This window comes from Rattus rattus, chromosome X, assembly GCF_011064425.1.
Source record: "Rattus rattus isolate New Zealand chromosome X, Rrattus_CSIRO_v1, whole genome shotgun sequence".
Lineage (NCBI taxonomy): Eukaryota > Metazoa > Chordata > Mammalia > Rodentia > Muridae > Rattus > Rattus rattus.
Window position 1 is genome coordinate 51720686 of NC_046172.1, and position 26202 is coordinate 51746887.

At 41.4% G+C, this 26202-nt stretch overlaps 1 protein-coding gene across 2 annotated transcripts in view; it reads right to left on the bottom strand.

Annotated features, from left to right (window-relative positions):
- Nucleotides 1–24877, bottom strand: part of Pcyt1b (phosphate cytidylyltransferase 1, choline, beta) — a 62966-nt gene extending 38089 nt beyond the window's left edge. The window contains exon 1 of one of the 2 annotated variants that reach the window (XM_032889650.1): nt 24612–24877. In XM_032889650.1, the coding sequence (XP_032745541.1) occupies nt 24612–24728 (117 nt within the window). In that variant the 5' untranslated portion in view covers nt 24729–24877. Of the gene's footprint in view, nt 1–86; nt 299–24611 lie in introns of those variants that run through there. The other variant, XM_032889651.1, reaches the window with a different exon arrangement.
- Between the last annotated feature and the right edge of the window lie 1325 nt (nt 24878–26202).

Below are 26202 nucleotides of genomic sequence, written 5' to 3' on the forward strand. Positions count from 1 at the left end.
GCTAAGTCATGCCCTTAGTAAATCATAATGCCCAGCTTTGAGCATTTCCCAACCAAGAAGGGCAGTCTTCAGATATTTAGACTCACCCACACCCGGGACACTCTGCTGAAAGGAACCTCATATTCAGAAGCGTGGCACGACATCTCCTGTAATACACACACACACACACACACACACACACACACACACACACACACACACACACACACCAGCCTGGCCACTCACAGATACCGACGTCTCTTCAATGCAAAGGCCAAGCCTGATATCTGCACCGGAGAAAGCCTAAAAGCACAGCAATTCTGGCGGGCTGCAGATAGCTGCTCCTGTGGTAGCTCCCCCAGCTACCAATGGCTAGAGGCCCCGCCCCAGGCAGCTTGGGCTGAGGCTCTGGGGAACGCTGTGAGAAAGATGTAGTCACTTGGAAGCCTGCCCAGGAAGTGGCCCTGCATTTTTTAGTCAGCCTCTTAAAATGAAAACCTCACTCTCTCCAGACAGAGGAAGACAAAGCGGGCGGTGTTTTTTGTAAACAGGGCAATTCAGACTTGTCCATTTGCAGTCTTTGAGCTATGTCATTACCACAGTCACCTCGGGTTTCTCGTTCCTGTTTTTGTTTTAACCTAAGGTTTACTAGTCACTGTAAATATTATTCATGGTGCTGCATGAATTATTAGAAATGGAGACAGGTGGTATTCCTTAACTTGGGAAGATGTGACTGAGGGAGGATCTAGACATTTGAGCAGGGGACATGATTTACATCTGCCATTAATTTATTCATATTTCTTCAGTTACTTATTTACTCAAATCTATGTCAGCCGCCATATGAAAATCTAGGGCTAAATGTAGGGATAAAGTTATCCCACTCCTTGGCTTTTTAATTTTGTTAAAGTCAGGACCTTGTTACATATCCCAAGCTGACCTTGACCTCAAAATCCTCCAAACTTGTCCTCCTGAATGCTAGGCTAGTAGGCATGCACTATCATTCCTGGAAGTTAGTCCTTGCTTTTGACAAGACCATGTTGTCTAAGACACCAAGTTCTCTACACTGACAAGAAGCAAACTCTGCCCTGGCCCCATCCTGTGGCCTGATTCAGTACCTTCTCCTCTGAGACAGGAATCCTGCTGCACTTTTGAGATCTCCTACTTAGTTGCCTAACCCTTCCACAACTCCCATCCTATCCTTCAGGGATCTGGCAATAAACCAAGACTCTGGGGAAAACGTAACTCCATTTTTTGTTTTTGTTTCGTTTTGTTTCTCTGAAACATTAAGATATATTTGGAGGGTGCCAGTCGAGCAGAGAAACGTGTGTGATGTGGCAAAGGAGTGCCCTCTGTATTTGTAAGACTCCTGTTCAAATCTCCTTTGTAACACTTACTGAGTGTACACTTTAATTAGGCTCTTCTGGTTTAAAACATGCACTAAAGTTAGCTCTTGGGTGGGTGATATATTTTGAGGCACAGTAAGTGGAGAAAGGAAACGAGCAGAGTGTGCCCTCGGCATGCCAAGTGTTCTGCACCGACCTGTCTGCAGCATGTTTCTTTCTGGTCCACCCCCTTGCATCCTCTACCCGTCTCTGCTTGCTTCCCATTCCCCAGAACTTCAGCTTATATGCGGCTCCACATGGCTTTCTCAAGTTTCCCTTCACAAGCTACCCCGAGGTTGCTTTGTTTACCTGCTTGCTTGTATCGACACAAGGTTTTGCCAGGTAGCCTAGGCTGACTTTGAACTCATGATCTTCCTCAGTAGTAGAGTGCTTACCTAGCACATACAAAGCCCTGGGTACCATCCCCAGTACACACACACACACACACACACACACACACACACACACACACACACACACACACACACACACAAAGTTATAAAGTAGAACCTGTCTGGCTAAGCTCATATTTTTAAATCAGGATCCAACCAGACTTGGCTACAGCTGTGTCAGGTGCACTCTTGGGTCCAACAGCTGTGGCAGGGAAAGTCATGGGTGGCCCAATATTATCCCTTTAGCAGGAGCTAGCTACACATGTGGTGAAAGAGTTCTTTGACTTCGCCTGTTCCTAAAAGCAAGTTCTGTAACGGAGCTGGATTCAGTCTCATCTGCGAAAGGGGTATCTATCTTACAGGACTGTTCTGAGAAACAGCGGTTATATGTATACTATGCTCAGTAGCCAATACAGTGTACCTACAACTGCTATCCTTACTCATTAGGTCACACATAGCACTACATATTATTGTATGGTGATAGATAATGCAGTTCTCCATACAAATAAGAAAAATGACTCAGGAATGCATTTTAACAACACACACAACCCAAATTAGTAAAGTGGTTGCATGTGTGTGTGTGTGTGTGTGTGTGTGCGTGTGTGCGTGTGTGTGTGTGTGTGTGTGTGTGTGTGTGTGTGTGTGTGTGCGCGTGCGCGCGCGTGTGAATAAGCCTCATGTTTGTGGGTACCCACAGGAGCCAGAACAGGGCAGCCAATGCCCTGCAGCTGGAGTTGCAGGCAGTTGTGAGGGACGTGACACAGGTACTGTGGACCAAACCCTAGGTCTCCTAGAAGAGTAGCAAGCACTACTAAGTGCTAAGCCATCTATCCAGACCCAAATGGAAATATATTACATTAATGATTTCTTAATCTGTTTCTGTCTTGTTTTTGTTGTTGTGAGGATTTTTAAAGATACAGTCTTACCATCATGCTAGCCCAAGTTAGCTATAACTTGCTCTATAGCCCGGGCTAACCTGGAACTCATAAACCTCTTGCTTCAGTGTTCACGTATTTGGATTTTACACAGCTGTTTCATTTACATGTGTATATGAACAGTTAATCAAATAGTCTAAAAATGACTATTTAGAAATGTTTTTATGTACTGGCTACAAAGCTTACTAGACAAAGTGTTGTTTCATAAGGAAGATGTGTTACGAGGGCATGAAAGCTAGCATTAGAACAGAGAGAAATTTTACTGAAAGATGAAGATAGTTTATGTATGCTGTGCATTTTGCTGTTGATTCTCATGGCTCAGAAGTAAGGAAATGGGAAGACTGAAGAGAAGGAAACCACACAAAACCCCTAAGTGCCTAAGTGTGCAGCACGCACACAGATGAGCCTCTGTAACTGTAGTTGGCGTGGGAAGGGCTCGTTTTTGTAATATACAAAACAACTACGCATAGAACAGGGACAATGCAAAATAAGCCAGTTGAATCCCCGCTTTCCGGAAGTTTTCCTTTCAAAGTGATGCTGAAATGGGTTGAGCATTTGACACTACATTGGAAGAATGAGATGGCTCAGTGGGTGAAGGTGCTTTCCGTTTAGGGCCAGCGATTCAGGTTTAGTTCCTAGAACCCATGTAAAGGCAGATAATAATAATAATAATTTAATTAAAAGTAATTAAACTCTATATCCAGCAAGACTTGGTGAAGGCCTGGCAAATACCAACTACTTGTATAACTTGAAGTAATATAGTTTTTAGTTTGAACACATCAGACTACAATTAATAAAATAACTTTTTAAGAGCAAAATAAATCATTTAATGTCTAAGGAATCTATGCTCATTAGGTTCTGTTTTCTTTACATATAGTCAATGGGCTCACCTCAGAACAATCGAGAATAAAATACCAAGAGTCTCCTAGGAGGAGGGAGGATGGGGTTAATCTGGCCTTTGACCTATCTAGATGTCTACATGGGACCAAGGTCCCTACCTACTCCTCAAACCTTACCAAAGCCAAGATGCTTACTGGGGTACTCTGATGTATTTGACAGGCCTTTTGTGAAGACATGAAAGTGGGGCCCAATGACACAGTATAACAACTAAGACTTTGGGGTTGGGGATTTAGCTCAGTGGTAGAGCGCTCGCCTAGCAAGCGCAAGGCCCTGAGTTCGGTCCCCAGCTCCAAAAAAAAAAAAAAAAAAAAACCAACTAAGACTTTGTCTACGCAGTGATGCATATAAAGTGTCAGATATATTTGCTCATTTAGTTTATACAAGAACTCTGCAGGATAGGCACAGTGTCTAGCAAACTATGTAGGACCTGTCTGCAATAGTGACATTAATTGATGACAAGAAGCCATTTCATAGGTAGATCCTTTAGATTCAGCTGTCATTTTGGCTCCCTCTGAACTGAGGAAATATTCAAATTTTTAGATAAGAGAAGACCACAGAAAGAAGATACAGAGATGCCTGATAATCTGGAAGGGGAAACTCAAAAGCAATTAACTGAAGAAGTAAGAGTATGTGGCAGATATTTTTTACCCCGATTTAGACGCTAAGGTGCCCAGATCACCTTTTCTAGTGTTTTTAGCACAAGCTACACGGTTAAGTTATGCTAGATGTCTGGAAGGTAGGCAAGTAAAGGAACAAATAAGAAAGGCAGGAAAGAGGGTGACTTGGGCAGCAATCTACTAAAGTGAAGAGTTGCCCTTTCAGAACATGAAAGGATAGTAATTCAAAAGGCAATTCCAACCATTTCATATTTGTAACCCAAGTCCCATTCTTTTCAATATACAATTCATAGAATTCATAGAGACTAGTGAGTGTTATCAGAACCATAGACCATGCCTCCCTGTAGAACCACATTCAAAATTGGACTATGAGATACAAGAGACTGTTCAGCACAAGAGTGACAACTTTCAAGGGATAAGAAACCCTGGCCCAGTGCCCCAGTCAGACCTCACATGTACATGGGCCTTGGAAGACCACAGATTTGGTTCTAGTCCACAGTAAAAAGTCTTCCTGCCTAATTTAGGATTTCAGAACACCCAACCATTGCTCGTGAACGTGCTTCCCATTTGTCACATGTGTTCCACTTATGTAAACTGTAGCACAGTACCATATAAAAGCTATACTCCCCAAAGGCTTTGCAAAGGGAAGGACACTGTATATTGGACATTGCTTTACAGAATCTCTTTTACTGAGACTTGTCATATATGTACCTAAAACTTAGGCTTACGTAGTGGGGAGTGTACTCAAGAGACTGAGGCAGAAGTCTCATGAGTTCCCAGCCAGATTAGGCTACCTAGGAGTTCAAGGTCAGCTTGAGGTCCATAGCAGGGCCTCTACAAGTATGTGTTCAAGCAGCTGCATATGCACACGAAGCTACAAGTCCATACCTGCACACACACATAGACATACATATATGCACATGCACACAGAGATAGCTATCAGGTACAATATAAAACGTATGATACAATTACTAGTGGAGCGCAAAAAATGACACATAATACCTGTACTTACACACTGTGCATCACTGACTGACAACAACCAGACTGATCAGACTGAGAACCACAAATTGTGAATAAAAAAGGGCATCATAAAACATTCTATTTCTCATCTCTGAAAATAATTTAAATCCAGATTTAATTTAGGATCATAAAAGTTTAGTCTGATTACAAGATAGAAGAAAATAAACAGTTGACCATAGGTCTGAAATACACAAGTCACCAGAGTCTCGATTATGTAGGATCCCAAAATCACATAGCTGATATGAAAGCCTTGCCAGCAGAAATCCCGAGTGGAGGATAATGAGGCCCAGAATGCGGACCAACACCAAGAAGTACCGTTTTCTCATTTTAGAAGAAGTGATAGGCGCCACCACAAAGACTGGGCCAGATATATGTGTATCAAGAAGGAATCATTCCTAGGATATTTTCCTGAATGCAAGAACAGTATACATGCATGTTAATACTATGTAATGTCATTTACAATTTAAAAAGGGGGAAGGGAGAGATAGAAATAGATAATAATTAGGCTGAGATGATAGTTATTTTTCACATATGGCTATTTAAAGTTATATGATACTTAAAACGAAACAAAATTTAAAACAGAATCTCAGTCATGCTAGCCACACTAAAAGTATTTAATAAGCACATAAGGCCGGCAGGTCTATCGAACAGTACAGACAGAGAACATTTCTGTTATCACAGAAAGGGCCACTTAGCAGAAGAATAAACAGCACATACTTAATTACCTCCTTGGGAAGAAGATCCGAGTTATTTTGCTTTGTTCTTATAATGAGAACATATTCATGTCATTTACATAATGCAAAAATAAATCTAAAGAAATATTTTTCCTCTTCTGTGATTTCAGAGTTGCAGAAAATCTAATCAAGGCTCAGGTGTCCTTAATATGGAGGGTAGGTCTTATGGAAAATAAAAGCACTCAGCTATTATCTATAAACTAGCTGATATAATTCCTGCGCATAGGGAAGTTTTAGAACTCATTTGTGCTTTTGAAAGATTTAAATCACTGTCATAATATCTACCCATTATCCCTTTCTTCAACATTTTATACCACGTGAGTAGTACTTAGTGTATGTTAGGTACTGTTGTAGATTCTGAGGTCACATCAGAGGCAATAACAGACAAAAAAAGAAAAAAAAAAAAACCAACCAACCAACCAACCACCACCAACAAAACCATCCTGTCCTCATAACACTGAACAGTAATGACAAGCGAGAAGAACGTAAAATACATGCAGTGTGTTAAGTGGTGATTGCAGCTATGCAAAAACTAAGGCGAGGACAGGTAGAAAGGACGGTGAAGGAAGATAATAGGGAGCTCCAAACTCACCTAGGTGGAAAGACGATGGAGGCCTATAAACTCAGCTACTCAGAACGCTGAAGTGCAAGGCCTGCCTGGGCTGCAGAGTGAGTTTAAGGCCAGCCTGGGCCATTCAATGGGACCTTGTCTCTGAATAAAAGTAAAACGTTGGGACATACCTTAATGGTAGTGTTTGCCTAGGATGGATGAGAGCTTAGATTCAATTCCCAGTAGTAAAGGAGGAGAAATAAGAGAGAAGAAAGCAAGCAAGAGTGATCTGATTTTTGCATGTAAGTGGTGTGTGTGTGTGTGTGTGTGTGTGTATGTGTGCACGTGCGTGTGGTGTTTATGTATATGAGTGAGGACTGGATGCATATTACCTGTATGTGTGTATCTGGAGGCCAGAAGGATGCTGGGTGTCCTTCTTTAGCATTCTCTGCCTTTTTTAAAGATCTATTTATTTTCTATATGTGAGTACACTGTCACAGTCAGATCTCATTACAGATGGTCGTGAGCCACCATGTGGTTGCTGGGATTTGAACTCAGGACCTCTGGAAGAGCAATCAGTGCTCTTAACCACTGACCCATCTCTCTAGTCCTTGCCTTTTTTCTTTTAGACATGGTCTGTCACTGAAACTGAAGGTAGGCTGACAGTCAGTCAGCCTTCGTTAGGAATCATCCTACCTCTCCCCACCACGGCACTGGGTTATATGTGTATGTGGTTACATCTTTTTTTTTAAACATGGATGCTGAAATCAAAACTCAAGTTCTCATGTTGTATTGCAAGCACTCTTCCCTAATGAGTCATCTGTCTAGTCTCTGGTTTTTGTTCTCTTTTTGACACAAGGTCTTATGTAGCCCAGGCTGGCCTTGAACTCACTATTCATCTGGTGGTGGCCTGAGCTCTTGCTTCTTTCTTAGCCTTTCCTATGCTGGGATTACAGGCATGCACCACCACACCTGGCTTTGACTGCACTTTAACAGGACCCTAGAGGATACATTGAGAACAAACTGGTAAGATCTAAGGTAGAAACAAAACCACTGAGCTAGAGGTAATGAGACATCAGATTTTACATAGATTTTGGATAAGTAAAATTTGGAATACATTGGATACAAAGTATGAAAAAGAGAAGGAGCTAGGATAATTTCAAAGTAACTGGGGGGGGGGATGGGACCACCTGTGTTACCGTTCTCTGGACGGGAAAGGTTCTAAAAGGGGAAGTCTGTGGTAGGAAGGATAGAAAGATTTGGGTTCTGTTCTCACTCCCTTGTTTTGGACATTACTGTTAGAGCTCCATGTAGGGATGTCAAGACTGTATGTACAAGGCTGAAATTTGGGAGAGAGCACTAAAGGCTGGCAATGGGACTCTAGAAGACGACTTAATATAAGTGATGCTTAAAGCAATTGGAATGAATTCATATTATAACATCTAAAAGCATGAAGGCAGAAAGAAGGGTCCAAGTTGGCTAGTAAGGAGACACTAAATTTGTAGACAGTCTTTCTCCACCATTATGAAAAGGCCAAGAAGGGGTTGGGGATTTAGCTCAGTGGTAGAGCTCTTTCTTGCCTAGCAAGCGCAAGGCCCTGGGTTCGGTCCCCAGCTCCGAAAAAAAAAGAAAAAAAAATTAAGAAAAGGCCAAGAAAGCAAGGACTTGGCCTTCCATCTTTTTTACTCCATTCCCCAGTACAGTCCCGGACACAGAGTATGTCCCTAATAAATACTAGTTGAATAATAACTGGAGAAAGTGATTGCTGACAAAGACAGAAATAGGAATTGAACTCAAGAAGAAAGTACACAGATTAACAGTGTACTCTAAATGTCTCTTATCATCATAGTATATATTTCAAGAAACTAGGGAAAGTTAAGAGATGACAAACCTCAAATGGTTTAATTCTGTTTTCCAGAGTCAACTGTTGGTAAAATGTTATGGTTTAGCTTCAGCCTTTCCGATGTGCCATGCACACACACTAAAAGCTTTAGAACTTTACTGCATAAGCACTTTCTCCACCCTACACATCATGACACTCTTACCGTATCATTTAATGAGTTTTCAACCTTGCTAATTTAGAGGACAATAAAATATAACACTGAATGGGAAAATCATACATAGTCCGAGAGATAGCTCTATGTTTAAAATTGCATACCAGGGAATTTGATGCCCTCTTCTGGAGTCTGTCGGCACCTATGCACACACATGCACATACCCACACACGCATATACACATAATTAAAAATAAAATAAATCTTGAAAAAAGAAAAGTCTTAAATAGTTCCCTAATATTAAGGGTTAATTTAAAATATATTTTCTTAATAAAAGCAACATTCTAAACATAATTCTGAATCTGTGATTGTTTTCTTTGAATAGATGCCTACGAGCTAAATTACTTAGATCAGGGGTGTAAACATTTTAAAGATAAACATTTGAAGAATGTTTTAACATCTATTGGTAAATTACCTCTACAAAGGCTGCGTCATTCACACTCACATTACAATGTATGAAAAGCGCCTATCTTCTTGCCATCTCGCTGGCATTAAGTATTATCTTTGTCAATTTTATAGACCAAAAAATGGCATCATGCTGTTTCAATTTGCATTATTTTGATTATAGGAAAGATTGAACATTTTTCAAATGTTTATTAGCCATTTGTATTTTCTTCTGAGAATAACCTGTCCTTTGCCCACTTTTCTATTGTTGGGAATAAATAGGTTGAAGCTGTTTAAAAGCAAAACAATATAGCACAGTTAAAAAGTTACCTGAAATATTTTTTAAATACATTTGCAACTTTATTTAGATTTGCCTTGTAGGAACTCCATTAAGGGAAAAAAAAAAAAACACCACACAACTATTTCAATGCAGCTATCTGGGCGTGAGAGGACAGGTATAGTTATTCACTGGCAGTGGCTGTATGCTCCTGCAAAAGAGCTTCACAAAATCAAGCCAGATAAAGTCCAAACCTGAACAGGATCAGGGAGGGAGTCACAAAGTACCACCATGGCCTGAGAAGCTATCGGCAGTTAATGGCTGCTGGGAGTGGAGGAGTCGGTTTTCCTCAGGCATTCAGCGCCTGAGAGACTACCCATGCTCCAGTAAATGGTCCTCTACCCATGTCCATACGGGCAGCACTAAGTGGATTCAATGGGCTTAAAAATAAAACAGCACATGAAGCAGAGAGGGAAGCATGATGAAGAGGAAAGGGGAGGCGTTAGAGAAGAGGGAACGGGTAATAGAGGTGGGTTTGACAGTTCACTTTTCAAAAACATAAAATCAGGCCAGTTATGTGGTAGTGCATGACTTCAATCCCAGCACTTGAGAGGCAGACGCAGGTGTGTGAGTTTAAGCCACCCTGGGCTACATAAAGAGTTTCTAGGACAGCTAAGGATACAGAGTAAGATAAGACCTCATCTCAAAAATGCAAGTTAAAACAACAAAACAACAGCCAGGCAGTGATGGAGCACACCTTTAATCCTAGTACGCGGGAGGCAGAGGCAGGTGAGTATCTAAGTTCGAGGCCAACCTGGTCTACAGAGCGAGTTGCAGGACAGCCAGGGCTACACAGAGAAACTGTGTTTCATAAAACAAACAAACAACAACAAAAATCAACAAAAAAGACAGTGTCTAAGCACTTGCATCTAAATCAGACTAGTAATGACTGGTCCTTTGGAGACCGGGGAGAGAAACTGTATTATGCCCTGGTGTGTGGGTTTTCCCTAAGCTGCAAGTCCTCCAATGCTGCTTTGGAACACACAGCAGTGACTTTCAAAGGGCACGACAAATCTTAGAACTAAACCTGAAATCACGTTTCACTGATTATAAAATATCTGTTTCCTCTCTCCAATTGTAATGAGTTCAAGATTAGACCGTGCCTCCCAATACATCTTGTCTTATAATCTGTGTTAGCTGTTGTTTCACATATGACCCTTCTGAAATGCTAGTGCAACTTACAGTTAACAGATCCTAATTAGGTCCATGCCATTAATAGGCACTGGTACTAAATCTTTACCTGGATGTAAGAAATGCCTTCCTTACTCTAAGTTGTTTCCATAGGCAGTTGAGCTTTAATGTGATGAACATTAGTCATTTTATCCTATTTCCTTTCTCCAACACCTTAAAGTGGCTTAAAACAGTAAAAATTGGCGGTTTAAAACGCTTTATTTGGAGAAAGAAGGAAATATAGGTGAGTTTCTTAATAGACCCTGGGTAAGGGCTGGGGGCAAATGTCAGTGACAGGATTGCCTACGTGGCATGTGCGAGACTGCGGGCTCTATCTCTAGACAGCAGAAGATAAGATCAAGAGTGAAGTAAGCACACAGAATGCAGGAATATGTGCTGTATCCATCAGCACTTTTGAGAGTCGGCCTACAAAAATGGCTTTAACTCTATGCAGCCCTAGCAACAAGGAGAATAAAGGTTGCCATTGTTCTTATGTTTAAGAAAAGAAGAAGAAGAAAGCTATTGAAGAAAAGGCCAGCACTCCTGGTGGCAAGTTCTGGAAGAAATTCCCTGCACAGTGCTACCCAAAAAGATTTGTTGCATGATGCAGTCACGGTTCCTACAAGTTGAACAACTGCTCCTGGATGGAGACAGTTTTGTTTTAAAGGGGTGCCTTCATAGCACTGTCCATGCAAGGCAGAGCCCCACAGCAGCAGCAGCAGCAGCAGCAGCAGCAGCAGCAGCAGCGGAGAAGAGCATTTCTATAAGGAATCAAACAGAGTCTACAAATGCATATCTCCCCCATTACAGCAGCATCCAATGGCAAGATTTGGAATGTACAGACCACTGGTTCCTTACGTGCAAAGTGGAGGACAATGCAGTGAACAGTGAGGACAGTGAGTCTTGCACTTTTTACAGATGCTTTTCATGTCAGTAATCAAGAAAAGCAGCATTGGGGGTTGGGGATTTAGCTCAGTGGTAGAGCGCTTGCCTAGCAAGCACAAGATCCTGGGTTCAGTCCTCAGCGTTGGGGGAAAAAAAAAGAAAGGCAGCATTGCCAAGATCTAATTCTAACATGTGGATTTACACTGGCATTCCATCTCTGTCATGGTAAAATATACAATGGCCGAAAGGGAGAGTACGAATTGGGTGGCCTGACTTACAGCTCACCTACGTTTTGATCAGTGCCTTTCAGAATGTATTATCTAATTTTAGCTAAACAGATATTTATAAGATCAGTTAGTGGCTTAAAACACTTCCTGCGATGAAGGGCTGGAGAGGTGGTTCAGTGGTCAACTGAACTGGCAGAGGACCTGAATTTGTTTCCCAGCACCACAGCAGCTAACAACTGCTTCTATCTCCACCTCCAGGAGGAGCCTATGCCTCTGTCCTCTGAAGGTGTGGACACTCATGTGCATACACCCCTGTATACACGTAATTAAAAATAATAATGGTGGTGAGTCTTTCAAAAACCATTTCTTGCAATAAAATAGGGAAGCAGCACTGGTAAACAACAAGAAAACAACTGGTAAACAACAGGGCTGGGGTTGGCAATGCAGCTCAGTTGGCAGAGTGCTTGCCTAGCATTTAGGAAGCCATGAGCTTGGTCCCCCCAGCACCACACAGAACCAGGCTCCAAGTCACAGGCCTGCAATCTCAGGACTTGGGGAGGTACGGGCAGGAGGACCAGAAGTTCAAGGTCATCCCTGGCAAGTTGGAGGTCAGTCTCAGATACATTAAACTCGGTCTTAAAAAAAATGAAAGGAGACAAAAGGAAACGAACAAAACAGTAAACCACGGAAGAGGAAGAGAAGGGAGAGGACAAGGAAGGAGGACAGCAGAGCTGACGCTTCCACTGCCTCGGTGAGTTCTGCATTAGGCACATGATCAGGCACAACCAATGACGACTTAATCTGATCTCACGAGAAGACAGCTGAAATGAAAATTATCATAGAGAAGACTATTAGAAATGCCAAGATGTTCCAGTTTGAGCATATATCATACCTCAAGATATCAGCTAATGGAGGTACTATAAAGCTAATGTAATTATCATGGTATTCGAAAATGAAGCCTTCAGAACATGAAGGCAAATGATTCTTTTAAGTTTCATGTTTTGAGTCATAGGATACTCAACACGGCACTTAAAAAAAATACTGTCACATGTAGTGATAAATATTTAGAAGTATTTTTTCAGTTTCCTGTAGTCTAAAAGAGAAAAAAACTGTTCTTCCTGCCACCGTAAAACAAATAGCTCTAACATGAAGGTGAGAAAAAAAAACGACGTCAAACTAAAACACATTCTTTTGTCAGAAAATATGTTTAGAAGACATATAGAAAACATTGCCGAGAATTGAAAGAAACAAGCATTAGAACAAATTATGTAGTGTGGGAGGTTTGCTATGCAGTCAGATTGAGTACAGCTATTTCTAACATGGCTCAGCTTGAAGTATGTACAAGATTGTATTTTAATAATAAAAGTGTTTTTTTCTGAGCAATGGACAAATATGCTCCGAAGAAGGAATACTCTGCAAAAATATATGACTTCTTAAATGAAAACTAAGTTCATTATTTCAATCTTCAATGAGGGATGGTGCTGTCCTTGGAGTCCTGGTCTCCCAGCTATATGAGAAATATCAGTCTGTCTTCTTTATGGGACCTTCCTCTATTAGCCCTCAAAATGCTGCTCCCAGGCTCCCATCCTGGTAGATTGTGGGGTGAGGGAGAACAATTTAACCAGAATTCGTGGAGAGATACTCAGTGGATATGGGGAGGATTGGGTAGCCTTAACGACTGCTCCTTTGGTTCCTCTCTAAACCCTGGGTATCCACAGCATCCTGAACAACCCATGTCCACTATGCTGACTTCTAATATCATTGGTGAGCTCTGCCTATCTCATTTTTTATTTTGTGGAAAGGAAACTATGTCGTACATATTACCTCATGTCTAGCTTGTGAGATTTAACTACATTCTTGTAGTTGGCTGTCTACTCTTCATTCTTCTTACCGTTAGATAGACTACAACTTATTTGCCCAGTCCTCTTCTACTGAGCATTCAGGTAAAACATACTAGGGGGGCTGGGTGGCTCTGACCATATGTACAAGTTTCTTTGGAGAAGGGTTACTATGTCAAAGTCTGTTCCTTTGAGACTGGGATGTAGATCAGTGGTAAACCACATACCTAACACGGAAAAACCCTGAGTTCAATCCCCAGCATTGCAAAAAAATTGAACTTACTTTGAATTTCTAATTTTACTACAAAAAGCCTAGATATCAGATTTGGTTCCCAGTCCTGAAATTTAAACGTGTGACACGGGAGGTCTAAATACAGCATTCTGCAAAGTGCATTCCCACACATATTGCTTCTGAATCCTCTGGGGACTTGAGCAGGTAACTCATGGCTCACTGGTTTGAGGCGTGTATATAGTTTAGAAGTCAGACGGATCTAATTTGAAATCTCTGCTTAATCGGTTAGTATCTAATTTTGGGAGAAGTTTTTCCTTGATTTTCTTAGAGTGTGAAGAATTGCAATTCTTATGTCATGAGTCTGTGGCCTGTTTGTATGTGTTTAACACGTACAGAACATTCAACCCAGTGCCCAATACAGTGTGCCTATGAATGGCTGTACCATTTCTCTATCACCTACTGAGAAAAATGAGTAAGACCTCCAGCCTGGAACCAGTATAGAACAATTACCTTATAACTAAACAATTTGGAGCTACAATACAGTTTATTATTATGTGGCTGTGCCCGCAGTCACTATTAGGCATACTAGAGATGAAGCCCAGAGACCTGTGTGTCCTAGGAATGGGCTTTCAACATCATTCATTTGGCAATACGCTCTACACATCATTCATGATGTTTCTATTAACCTATTATTGCTGTTGTTATTTTTCTTAAATGCCCATTTAAATAACCCTCAGCGTCCTTTTACACTGATGTCAGGTTCAGCATGCATGAATTACGGAGAGGAAAACAAAAACCCCAAGTCAAAGACTTTGGCTGGAGGGAGGAGATTATATGAAAATGAATCCTGCTCAATAGGCTAGCCCTGTGTGGCCCTGCACATTATTACACAGGCTCACTCTACCAGGGCTTGCTGCTTTATTTTCTAATCACTGTGTTTTCAAGTCCGCCTTCAAGATCATTGAGTGCTAAACTGTCTTTCCCCAAGCAGGGTCAGCTTCTCCAGCCTCCCTTATAACCCAGTTCATGCTGGGATAAAGAGGAAGGTAGGAATGTTAAAACAATAATACTATAGTCTGAGGCCAGCAACGGGTAATCAGACCCTAGCAAGGTAGAGGCTGTTACCTGGGAGATTATTGGAAGAAAATAGGCCTGCCTTGCAATGACTGACTCCATTCCTACCTTCCTTCCTTTCTCCTTCTCATCCTGCCCCCTGTGGTCACATGGAATAATTCTTTTTCTATGTTTATTTCCCTAAGATTCACTGAGAAGCTTTGCTCAGGCACTAGCTAAAGACACGAGAGCTTCGAGACTATTGTTTTCCCCGTTGCTGGGTTTTTAACCCCAGGCATTGAACTTAGATGGACAGCCTCTATTAAGGAAACTTCTCTAATTCAATGGGATACTGCCATGCCTCAAAGAAAGCCAATGTTTCAAACTTCAGTATTATGAAACAGGTAAATTAGGAGACTATTGTTCACATGAAGACAAGATTCAACATAGCTTTCTTTAAACAATGAATAGAATGTAACAAATACAATTTGGAATACATTCAATCCTTTGAGGAGGCATCTGAGACAAAAAAAGCAGAAATCAGAAGAAGTGGTTTGTACAGCATTAATGGAAAATTTCAAAGTACTTTGTGAACATTTCTTACACATATTTAGCCAGTGTATCTTACCAAAAAAAATAAATAAATAAAATAAAATCATTCACCCTATCTTGTCTCCAAATGGATCAGATGAAACAAGCCAGGAGTGGCAGAGCCCTGAGTTTTGACTGGAGCAGCAGGCTGGACAGACAGAGAGCAGTGGATCACACTCCACGGTAAAACCATCACCTGTTTCACTCCTTTGGGGTGGTAGAATTGGAATATAGAAGAAATGTGATTTGCTCAAATCCACACAATAATTTCACGACAAAACACAGCAGGCATCAGTGAATGGAGACTAACTTTCAACTTCACCAGGCCCTGGCCTTTGCACTTCAGACCGGGCCAGTTCCCTCTGGCTAATCCTAGGTTCTTCTTATTGGCAGCTCTAATGCTTCAGAGGCCATGAATGACCTGGTTTGTTTTCTCTCATCATTCTGTCTTATCAAGAACCTGCATGCCCTTCCCCACCACCCCATCTCTGTCTCTCTGTCTCTGTCTCTGTCTCTCTGTCTGTCTCTGTCTCTTTCTTTCTCTGTGTGTATGTGTGTTTGCACGCACACGCACATACATATATGTGTGTAGATCATAGAGCTTCTTTTCACTCCACAGAGCTGGGATTATAAGCTTGTGACATCCCCAAGTTCTAGATCAAATACAGATCTTGATCTTCATACTTGTGCGATATTTTAGCCATTTCTGTCTCTTCCTACTCCCAGTCTAACAGCCTTTGAAAAACACTCTGTGACGGGATCCAACATTCCAGGATGCCACAAAATGATACTTGTGCATTTGCTAGAATCCAGCCACTACAACTTTCCTGTCTCTTTACAGACAGCAGCAGAATGCTATCAGATAAGACCCTCAATTTACACTATTCTTTCTCATAACTGGAACCCAAACTCACACAGCTTGACCAAAACATAGCCACTGTCTATCTCCTAAATCCAATCTGAAATTCTTCTTTTTGACTTTTCACCTCATTTGCGCTCTCTGCTGACTTTGCATTTTCTCTCTGGGAACTTACCCTCCCCTTAGTACCCTGATCTCTCAGTCATTTGAGAAATACAGTTCTCTCCCCTTTCCAATCCTTCCTCTGTTGGGTCTTTATGTGTCTTCCTTGGGATTCTGTCCTAGAAAGATCCAAGGATAAAAGTAGATTAATTTAGCCAAATTTCAAGTACAGACAGGTAAGAGTTAGGAATATTCTAACAGATTTAACTTGAGCAGTTCTGTTTTCTTCCCCCAAGAACACAATAATGTACATTGTTCAGTGTACATTGATTCTGTGCTGCCTGGTCTTATGTCAGCTTGACACAGACTGGTTGTCGTCTGGGAAGAGGGAACCTTAATTGAGAAAATGCCTCCAGAAGACTAGGACCTGGTGGGCCAGTCTGTGGGGGTATTTTCTTGATTGATGATTGATGTGGAGGGGTTCATTTCTTAATTAGTAATCAGTGGGAGAGAGTTCATCCTATTGTAGGTTGGGATATTCCTTGGCTGGTGGTCCTGGGTTCTATAAGAAAGCAAGCTAAGCAAGTGGGGATAAGCAAAACAATAAGCAGCCTTCCTCCATGGCCTCTGTGTCAGCTCCAATCTCCAGGTCCCTACCTTGGCTTCCCATAACAGACTCTGGATTGCGATATGTAAGCCAAATAAGTCCCTTTCTCCCCAAGTTGTGTGTGGTCATGGTGTTTCATCACAGCGATAGTAACTGTGACTAAGATAGAGTCCTAGAGTTAGCTTTGTCACAGAATTGTTTGGGGTGACAGGTGATTGGTTTTGTTAAGATTTTGTTTATTGGGGTTGGGGATTTAGCTCAGTGGTAGAGTGCTTGCCTAGCGAGCACAAGGCCCTGGGTTCGGTCCCCAGCTCTGAAAAAAAGAAAAAGAAAAAAAAAGATTTTGTTTGTTTTACATGGGGTTTTTGATGTTGTTTTAAAAACAAAGTCTTGTTATATAGCACAGACTAACCTCACACTTGTTAACCTTCCCATCTATCGTAACTAGGGTTTCTATTGCTGTGATAAGACATGGTGAACAAAAAGCAACTTAGGGAGGAAAGGGTTTACTTCAGTTTACGCTTGCATACCACATTCTTATCACTGAGGGAAGTCAGAGCAGGAACTTAAACAGGGCAGGAACCTGGAGGCAAGAGCTGATGCAGAGGACACGGAGGACTGCTACTTACTGGCTTGCTTAACCTGCTATTTTTTGAGAACCCAGATACCAGCCTAGAGGTATCACCATACATAGTGAGCCAGGCTTTCCCAAAGCAGTCATCAATCGAGAAAATGTACTACAGAATTGCCTATAGACACATCTTTGTTTTTTGAGACAGGTCTCTCTATGTAACCCTGGCTGTCCTGTAACATCCTAATGTAGACCAGGCTGCCCTTGAGCTCACAGACATCTACCTTCCTCTGCCTCCCAAGTGCTGGTATTTAAAGGTGTGTGCTATCAAGCCCAGGGCAAGACAAAACTTTTGGAGGCATTTTTCAACTAAGAGTCCCTCTGCCCAAATGACTCTAGCTTGTTTCAAGTTGGTATAAATCTAGACAAGACAACATCTTAGCCTCCAAGTGCTGGTATTCCAGGAGTGAGTCATCCACCATTAGCACTATCCCAAGGCATCTTTCTTAGTAATTCTTTCAATCCACTTCCTTCTAAGGTGACCCATTTTCACTGCCATCAATTTGATAGCCACCTCTTCCATGCTGTTTCTACAATCTCTGCCTTCATTCAGTTCCAACGTCTCTCCTGAGCTAACAAAGAACACTGACTAGATCACAGTAAATGGAAATCCCCATGGATGGTGCCTTCCACACTCATCACTCCTGATGCTCGCTTGCAGTGACCACACTCACATGCTGGAGCCAGGAAAACTAGCCTTCCTTGACCCTGCCCCAACTCCAGACTAAATTACCAAATCCTGACATATTTGCCTCTTTAATATCTCCCAAGTTCTCCTTCCCCCATTTATGCCATAAACTAAAATGCATTGAATCTCATCTAGATTACTGCAATACCCTACTAACTGAAACAGAATAGCTTAACAAAGAAAATACAAGAGTATAAAATAGGAGGTGGTGGTTCAGCTTGCTATAGTGCATGTATGTATGGATGCATTGAACACTGAAGATGTCTCTTTTGGCAGTACTGGGAGTTGAACCTAGGTCCTCATGGATGATAGGTAAGTGTTCTACCACTGAGCTATAATCTCAACCCCACATGAACTGAACAGTAAAAAAAAAAGTACTTATTGTAAATTCTCAGAGCTCAAGATGAACTAGACTAGGTATAAAGGTGTCTGAGTTTACTCTAAAGCTGTATATGGCCACTGAGCACTTGAAACTGTATTCTGAATTGAGATATATGATAGGTTCTTTCTCTGACACTGGTGAAATGAGCCAATTCAAGCCAGATTAGATATATTAAAGGCAGGTTTATTGGGAAGCTGCTGTTGAGCTGTTGAGTTCAATGGCCTCGAGAACCAAGGCCAGGAATGTCATTATGGTGAAAGAGGGGGGCGTAGGGGAGGGAGACAGAAGGGCACCTGCAGAGAGAGAAGAGCAACAGCAAAAGAGAAAGGGAGGGAGGGAGGGAGGAGAGGAGAGAGAGAGAGAGAGAGAGAGAGAGAGAGAGAGAAAAGAGAGAGAAAGAGAGAGAGAGAGAGACCAACTTGTGTGGGTTATATAGTGGAAGAGCCTCTGGAAAAGGGTAGCCCAGCCCCTTGGGCTGGAAAGTTCAAGGTTGGAGGCAGGGTTTGCCAGGTAGGGACTGAGGGATGCTGGGAAAACCTGGAGACCAGGTCTACTTTGATATGTAAAATATATACCTTAGTCCATTGTTCCAGGGTCCAAAACCAAACAATATATTTTAAGTATAATATATAGTGGATTTTAGACTTGTATGAAAAAAAAGCAGCAGAAGATGGCCCAGTGAATAGGAGTACTTGTCACCCAAGCTTGATTGTCTGAGTTCAGATCCTTAGAAACCATATGAATGCTAGTTGTAGTGGCCACATATCTGTAATCACATGTGCCATTTATGAACCATCACACACAAACAGCTACACACATATTATTTGTACATACATATAGTATAATAATACTTTTATATGGATGGCATGTTGACATAATATTCATGATACATGGCACTAAATAAGATACATCATGGGGACTGGAGAGATGGCTCAGCAGTTAGGAGAGCTGACTGCTCTTCCAGAGGTCCTGAGTTCAATTCCCAGCAACCACATGGTGGCTCACAACCATCTGTAATGAGATACGATGTCCTCTTCTGGTGTCTCTGAAGAGAGCTACATTATACCCATATACATAAAATAAATAAATCATTTTTAAAAATGATACATCGAGAGATGGCTCAGTGGTTAAGAATATTAACTACTCTTCCAGAGGTCCTGAGTTCAAATCCCAGCAACCACATGGTGGCTCACAACTATCCTAATGGGATCCTATGTAGTATTCTAGTGTGTGTCTGAAGACAGCTACAGTTTACTTATATATAATAAATAAATAAATCTTTAAAAATGATACATGAATACAATTTTTTTCATTTTAAACTGTGGCTGTTAGATAATTATAAATTGCACATATGGCTTGAATTCTATTTCTTTTTTTTTTATTAACTTGAGTATTTTGAATTCTATTTCTACTGGATAGTTATGTTCTAAAGGCTGGAGTGTGCCACTTACAATAGGTCTTTAAGAGACCATAAAAATAGACTAGTTCCTGTTGCAGGCGTGCATGTGCCTATGTGTGTATGCATGTGTGTGTGTGTGTGTGTGTGTGTGTGTGTGTGTGTATGCATGCGTGTATCTGTATGTATATGTGGGGATATACATGTGTATTGCAGAGGCCAGAGAGTGCATGCTTGTTCTCAATTGGTCTCCACATTATATTTTGAGAGAGTCTCTTACTGAACCCGAAAATCACCAGTTCAGCTAGATTGGCTGGCCAGCAAAATCCTCCCATCTCCATCTTCCCAGTACCGGGATTATAAGCGTGTGCCACCATGCCCAACTTTTACATGAGTGATAGGAACCAAACTCAAGTCTTCATGTTAGCAAAGCAAGCTCTTTACCAACTGAGTCATTGTCCTAGCACCAGACTGATCCTTTTCTTGTCCCAAAATACAGCTAAAGCTTAAAAAATGTAATCTCAAATGGTGGGACTTGTCTTAACTTGGGGATAATGTTAACAGAGCCCTCTCTGCTGAGAACTTCTTCCACTCAATGGATAAAATATGGCTTTTTAAGAAGGCCCAATATATTAAGGTCACAGTTACAAGAAGTTTTTCTTAAGGGATTTCAGCATCCTGGTAAACATCCACATACCAGACTACTGTCTTCTATTAAGTGAGAATGGTTTCTAAAGCTTGGGGCTGTGCAGTCACTTCTTTTATTTCTCTGCACGTCACTTGGTATATTGCTGCATTTAGAAGTTGTCACCCTTTGGACGGTTGTGAGTCTGCTTGGTAAGGGACTGAGTTTTCTGTCACTTACTTCCAAAAATCCTATATCATTGGTAAATCCTCTGCATTGCCTGAATGGTGACCTATGCACCTTTTTGGTTTCTATATGCCCAAACACAAAATAAAGCAAAGTACAAACCTTTTATTTGATTTAAGCTTTTTTTTTTTCCTGTAAGGAATTTACCATTAGACAAATGGGTGCTTAGGAAAATAGTGAGATAAATAAATTCATTGATTCCATGGGTAATACACCTGACTATTATCAATCTGTAAGAAATGGGTATTGCATTTGGACATGACCCAAAAGGAAAATGTCTAACAATAACAATAACCTTGGGCAGAATTCCAGTTGGCCATAGTAAATACCCAAGGAAGCTTATGTTCATTTGTACCAATACAGCACATTAAAAGCATCTTGCTTTTAAAATGTATGCTGCTCTAAGTGGCTACATAGATGATGATACTAGTAAAGGAAATAGAGTAAGAGCCAGAAACCCAGTCATCTTTTTTGAGTACCAGTGGGTTCGCATCTACATCCCAACTGACATAATGCACCTTCTCTGCAAGACAGCAGTCTCTTGGCACTGCTCCACTTTGAAGTAAAACCCCAAACGAACTATTGCTAACGTGGCACACTGAACCAGCTCTTTTTATTTTCAAGTCCTCCTATGCTGATCAGTGCCACATCCATCTTCATGTAAGTGGACTTTTGTAGAGTAGAATTACAGCTTTCTTCTGACAACAGAATGTACCCCAAGAGGAACTGGACCAAGGTCATTAACTAAATCCTCAAGCAGACAGCTTTTAGGACAGCTAGTCCTTGTTAGGAAGGGTTTGTAGGTCCCAGAGGATTAGTCTAGGCATAGTCAGAGGGTTGGGACATTTTGAGGACAGTCAAGGCCTGTAAAGAATGCTCCTCCCTAAGAGATAGCATTCCAAGGAGAGTAGTTACATCATCTCTCCCAAGACCCCTCAGCTTTTCTTCTTCAAATCCAAGCTCCTGAATCACCTTGCATTATATTTAAATAGGAAACATTAAGTAACAGAAAACCAGTCAAGAGTAAATATCATAATAATGAAAAGTTCTCGGAAACATCTCCAACTGGATACCATGGTAATATGGGCAATAGGGTTATACTCTTAAGACATAGACTACCATAAAAGTGAAATGATTTTCAGTGATTATTTTTATAATTTCTTCAGCAGTAATTACTCTATTTGGCCCTTTCTTTTTGTACATTTCTGCAATGTAGAATAAAGCAGCTGCAAAGACTACATGTTTCCCCTTTACAAACATTTCACTTGAAAGTATGATTCCATAGCATCGATAGCATTATTCATTTGCACCTAAAATATGGATTGCTTTAAAGCCTTGTTTATTCAGGAAATCCCAGTCTTCCTTTCAATGATTTGGAAAAGATCTGACATCAGAGGTAATTTCCGAGTATTCGAGTTTCACTCCTAAGCTGGCTTCTTCTCTCAAATCCTTCCCATACTTTCCAAAGTTACTTATTCGACCCAATATCCATACCCTGTTGACTGTTGGTGGCTATAATCCGGAGTGGCCCGAATGTAATTAGCTAGGGTGAATAGGAAAACACAAACTTTATAACATTTGAATGATGGAATTCTTAGCAGTGCTTCATGATCAATAGAAAGAACCAAAACTCCAGGAAATGGTAATTTGCCATTTTCCTGCCCCACTCCCTCTCTTCATCAAAGACCTTATTAAGTAGTTAGCATGTGTCTTAGTTACTGAAGGAAAGTCCCAGGCAAAGGAAAGTTAGTTATGATAAATAAGTCAAAATATAGGACATAACCAACTCTACAGTGGAAGTTTGCTCCTAACAAAAGAGATGCTTCACAAAATCTAGTTTAAGCAGGTATTTAAATAGTCAATTTCAGAAGCCCACAGAAACCTTTTATCAAAGTAGATCAAAACAGTTATTCCAACAGTTCAGTTTTGGAACACACCTCTTATACTTCTGCTGTGCTTGCATCACCCCAACTCCCACCCCAGCCCCAAAATATAGGAAGACACTGCATCTTACTTGAATATATTCTACAGGTATGAACTTATACTTTGCAGGTATACTGCTCTGGGCCCTTCAAAGCGATCTTTAGGGAGTTACTTAATTTCTCTGAAGGAATTCTGTCAATCCCTTATTTCTGCACGTGTGGAAGGTGAAGGTAAGGCACTGCTGGGTTTGGTTCTTGTCAGTTAGCACATGAGAGAAGCTGTCAGAGTCGAAAGGGAAAGGGAAAACTGAATTTATTCCCTTCTGGGATTACCTCTGCATACCCCTCTCAAGCCAGCTAACCAAGGAACAGAGGAGCTAAAAAGTGAAAGGGAAGAAAAGACACGAAAACTCGGCTCTGAATACTGCCTTTCTCTCTGCTGCCCTAAGGTATATGGTTTCAAGTTTGTATATTGCACTTAATTTAAAAAGTATATTCTGAGAGATTCTGTAACACACCTAGAGCAGTCAGTTTTTCTCCACTGTTAAACCATGAATTGTTTAGTGACCCAGAGGAATTTTTTAATAACCAACTTATCAGGACAATTTATATGACAGAAGTGCACAGAGGCCACATGAGTATGTCAGTCAGTCACTGGCTAATGGGCTAAGAAGTAGTTAATATTCAAATACTCTAAAAGCATGCCTCAAAATATAGAAACTGCTCTAATATATCTCCCCCTGGTCATCTGGTTTCAGAAAGTTGATCCAAACCTGCCTTCCAACCCTTATTAAGAAATAACAGTTCAATAACGAATTAGCAATGAAATCTGAAATCCAGATCAGGTGGGGGCTCCCATAACATTCTACACAAAAAAAAAAAAAAAAAAAACAACTTAAAAAATGTCTCTCCCTAGTCTCAAACTGTATAGCCAATCAAACACGTTATGTTTTAACTTGGGCAAAATCCTTGAAGAAAGAATAACTCTAGTGTATGTGTCTTGGATTTGGGGGTTCAAAGAGCACTATCCCCAAGTTGTATAGAATTTCAAGCTTCAGGAAACCTACAACCCATTGACATGTTTTCTTTTTAATTCCTTGAGGCCACGTTGCTGAAGTGGTTGAGAAGAAACTTCCCCATTTACCTAAAGGGTAGAACAAGTGTGAGAGAAGCTCAGTGGAGACCCAGTTACTGAGAGAGAAGCAAGCTCTAGCCTTCTGTTCCGTACTTTCATTCTTAAAGGCATGCATCCCCATTCTAAATAAATGTAGCATCTCCGGGTTGCCATTGCCTGACTAGAAATCTTCAGTCTCGTCCCGAAAGGTTCATGCTTCATTTTAACCGCACGTTATTTCTATATGCGTCCCCAAGGTATTATTTGTTTATTTTGAAAATATCAAAGGAATGAGGGTGTTTTGTTTTCATATAGTTTTCGTTTGGCATTAGGTATTAAAGGAAGGAAGAAAGGAAGAAAGAAAAGGAAAGAAAGAAATCGTTCCTGAGCTAGAATTTAGAACTTCACCAGGGAAGCAGTCCAAGGTTTGTGAAGAAGAAAACCATTTTAAAACTGTGACAATGCACCTAAAAGGGGGGTGGGGGGAAGGTCATTCTCTCTCCTCCCAAAGCACAAAAAAACATAACATATCCCCAGTAGCCCGTTTCCTACCCAGCCAATACAATAATGCTTTGTAAGCTGAGAACTGTGTCCGGTATAGGAGCTAAGTATAAACAGCTGAGAAGGATTAGGCTGCAGCTCCATTCTCATTTACATGAAAATCCTGTAAGCATCGTTTTCTCCTCGCTGGCTGCGGGCACAGAAGGAACTCTTTTGTGCCATAGCCACGCATACATTTCCATCCTTTGTCTTTACTTACCAGTCGAGGCTGTGGGCATGTGTGCTCTATTTCCTCCATGGTTTCTGAGGGAGGCTCATTGGAAAGGGATTTTGGGATACCTGTTTCTGACTCAGCATCAGTGGTAAGTACTGGCATGGCCAGTGAATGCTCCCTCCAGCTCTACACCCTCTGGGAGTCTCCTCCCAGGCAAAGAATGTTTTCTTTGTCACGTATTTTTTTTCTCTTCCCTACCCATCCCCCTTCTTCTTCCCTTCTTTTTGTCTTCCCTGGGCGGAAGTAAAGAGGTTACCCCCCCAATGCACACACCACCCTTTCTTTCTCGGAGAAGCCCAGAGGCAGGGCCTCAGTTTATCACTATAACAACCAGACAGCACGGGAGCGTCTGGTGCGGATACAGTATCCTCATTTGCATGGAGCGCGCTGGTTGGTTACTGTCATCATAGTACCACTCCACCTGGGAGCGGCCAGGGCCCATTGGCTGGCCTGCCGTACCCACGGGGCCTGAACTTGCTGCTTTTGTTTTTTTGTATTTAATTCACTTGTGAAGGTCTCTCGGTGCCTGTTAAGGACTCCCTGCACTTCTTCGATAAGATAAAGCTGTTTCCTGAGGTGCCCCAGACGCGTCGCAAAAGAGCAGAGTTATAAAGGACCATTCCCTGGCATGAGTGTATGATGCAGTTATAGTCAGAATATTTGCTAAATAGGAATCACTCTGAAGGCAGAGCCACTTTAAAGCCCCAAACTACTAGGTCAATTGCCCGCTGGCTTCTGAGGGCTTGTCAGGGAACTCACTGTGGACACCTGAATGTTCACCTTCTGGACTGCATAAAACAGGAACACTGGCAGCTGCCTAAGGCCTGTTGTAACCCTGGAGTCTATCCCTGGGGCTGCTAAGGAGGAACTTTGAAGGAAGTAGGTTGTCTGACAGCCTGCCTCCCAGGTCTGACTGCTCTCTCTTCTTCCCTCAGCCAGCCTTTCCCCCTTAGTCTTACTGTCATGTGTTCCACAGTACACTTATCTAATATCCCTATATCCCTATAGTATAGGGCCTATACTTTGATCCAAGTGCTCGTGGCAATCTGAGAGAGAGAGAAAAAAAAAAAAGAAACAGAATGATGTGCCTTAGTGTTTCCATTATCCTAGAACATCAGTGTAAGAGGAGCAGTCTGAAGACACACTCCAAGGGAAGAACTTACAAAAGTGTTTGTTCTAATGAAATGCCATGTCTAATATTAGTAAGAAATAAAATCACTAGTATTTGTTAAGCACAGGTGCAGTGCCAAGTACTTTACTTAGATCTTCTTTAATCTTCATAAGAACCCAAAGCAGATCCTATTATTATCCCCACGTTCTAAGTAAGGAAATTGCAACTTAGAATAATTGCTTAGGGTCTCAAAGTTCATAAGCAATGGAGCTGGCATTTGAAGAAAGGGGGGCAGGGATACAGCAAGTGTAGCAGAAAAGAAACTAAGAAAGAATCTACTTAAGCCAAATAAATCCTTATGCTTCTAAAGCTTTCATTTATTTGTCTCTAACTATGGTTTCCATCTAAGTGTGGCCCCAGCGCAGCAGTGACAACATCAGAATCATCAGCCAGGAATGTGTAGGA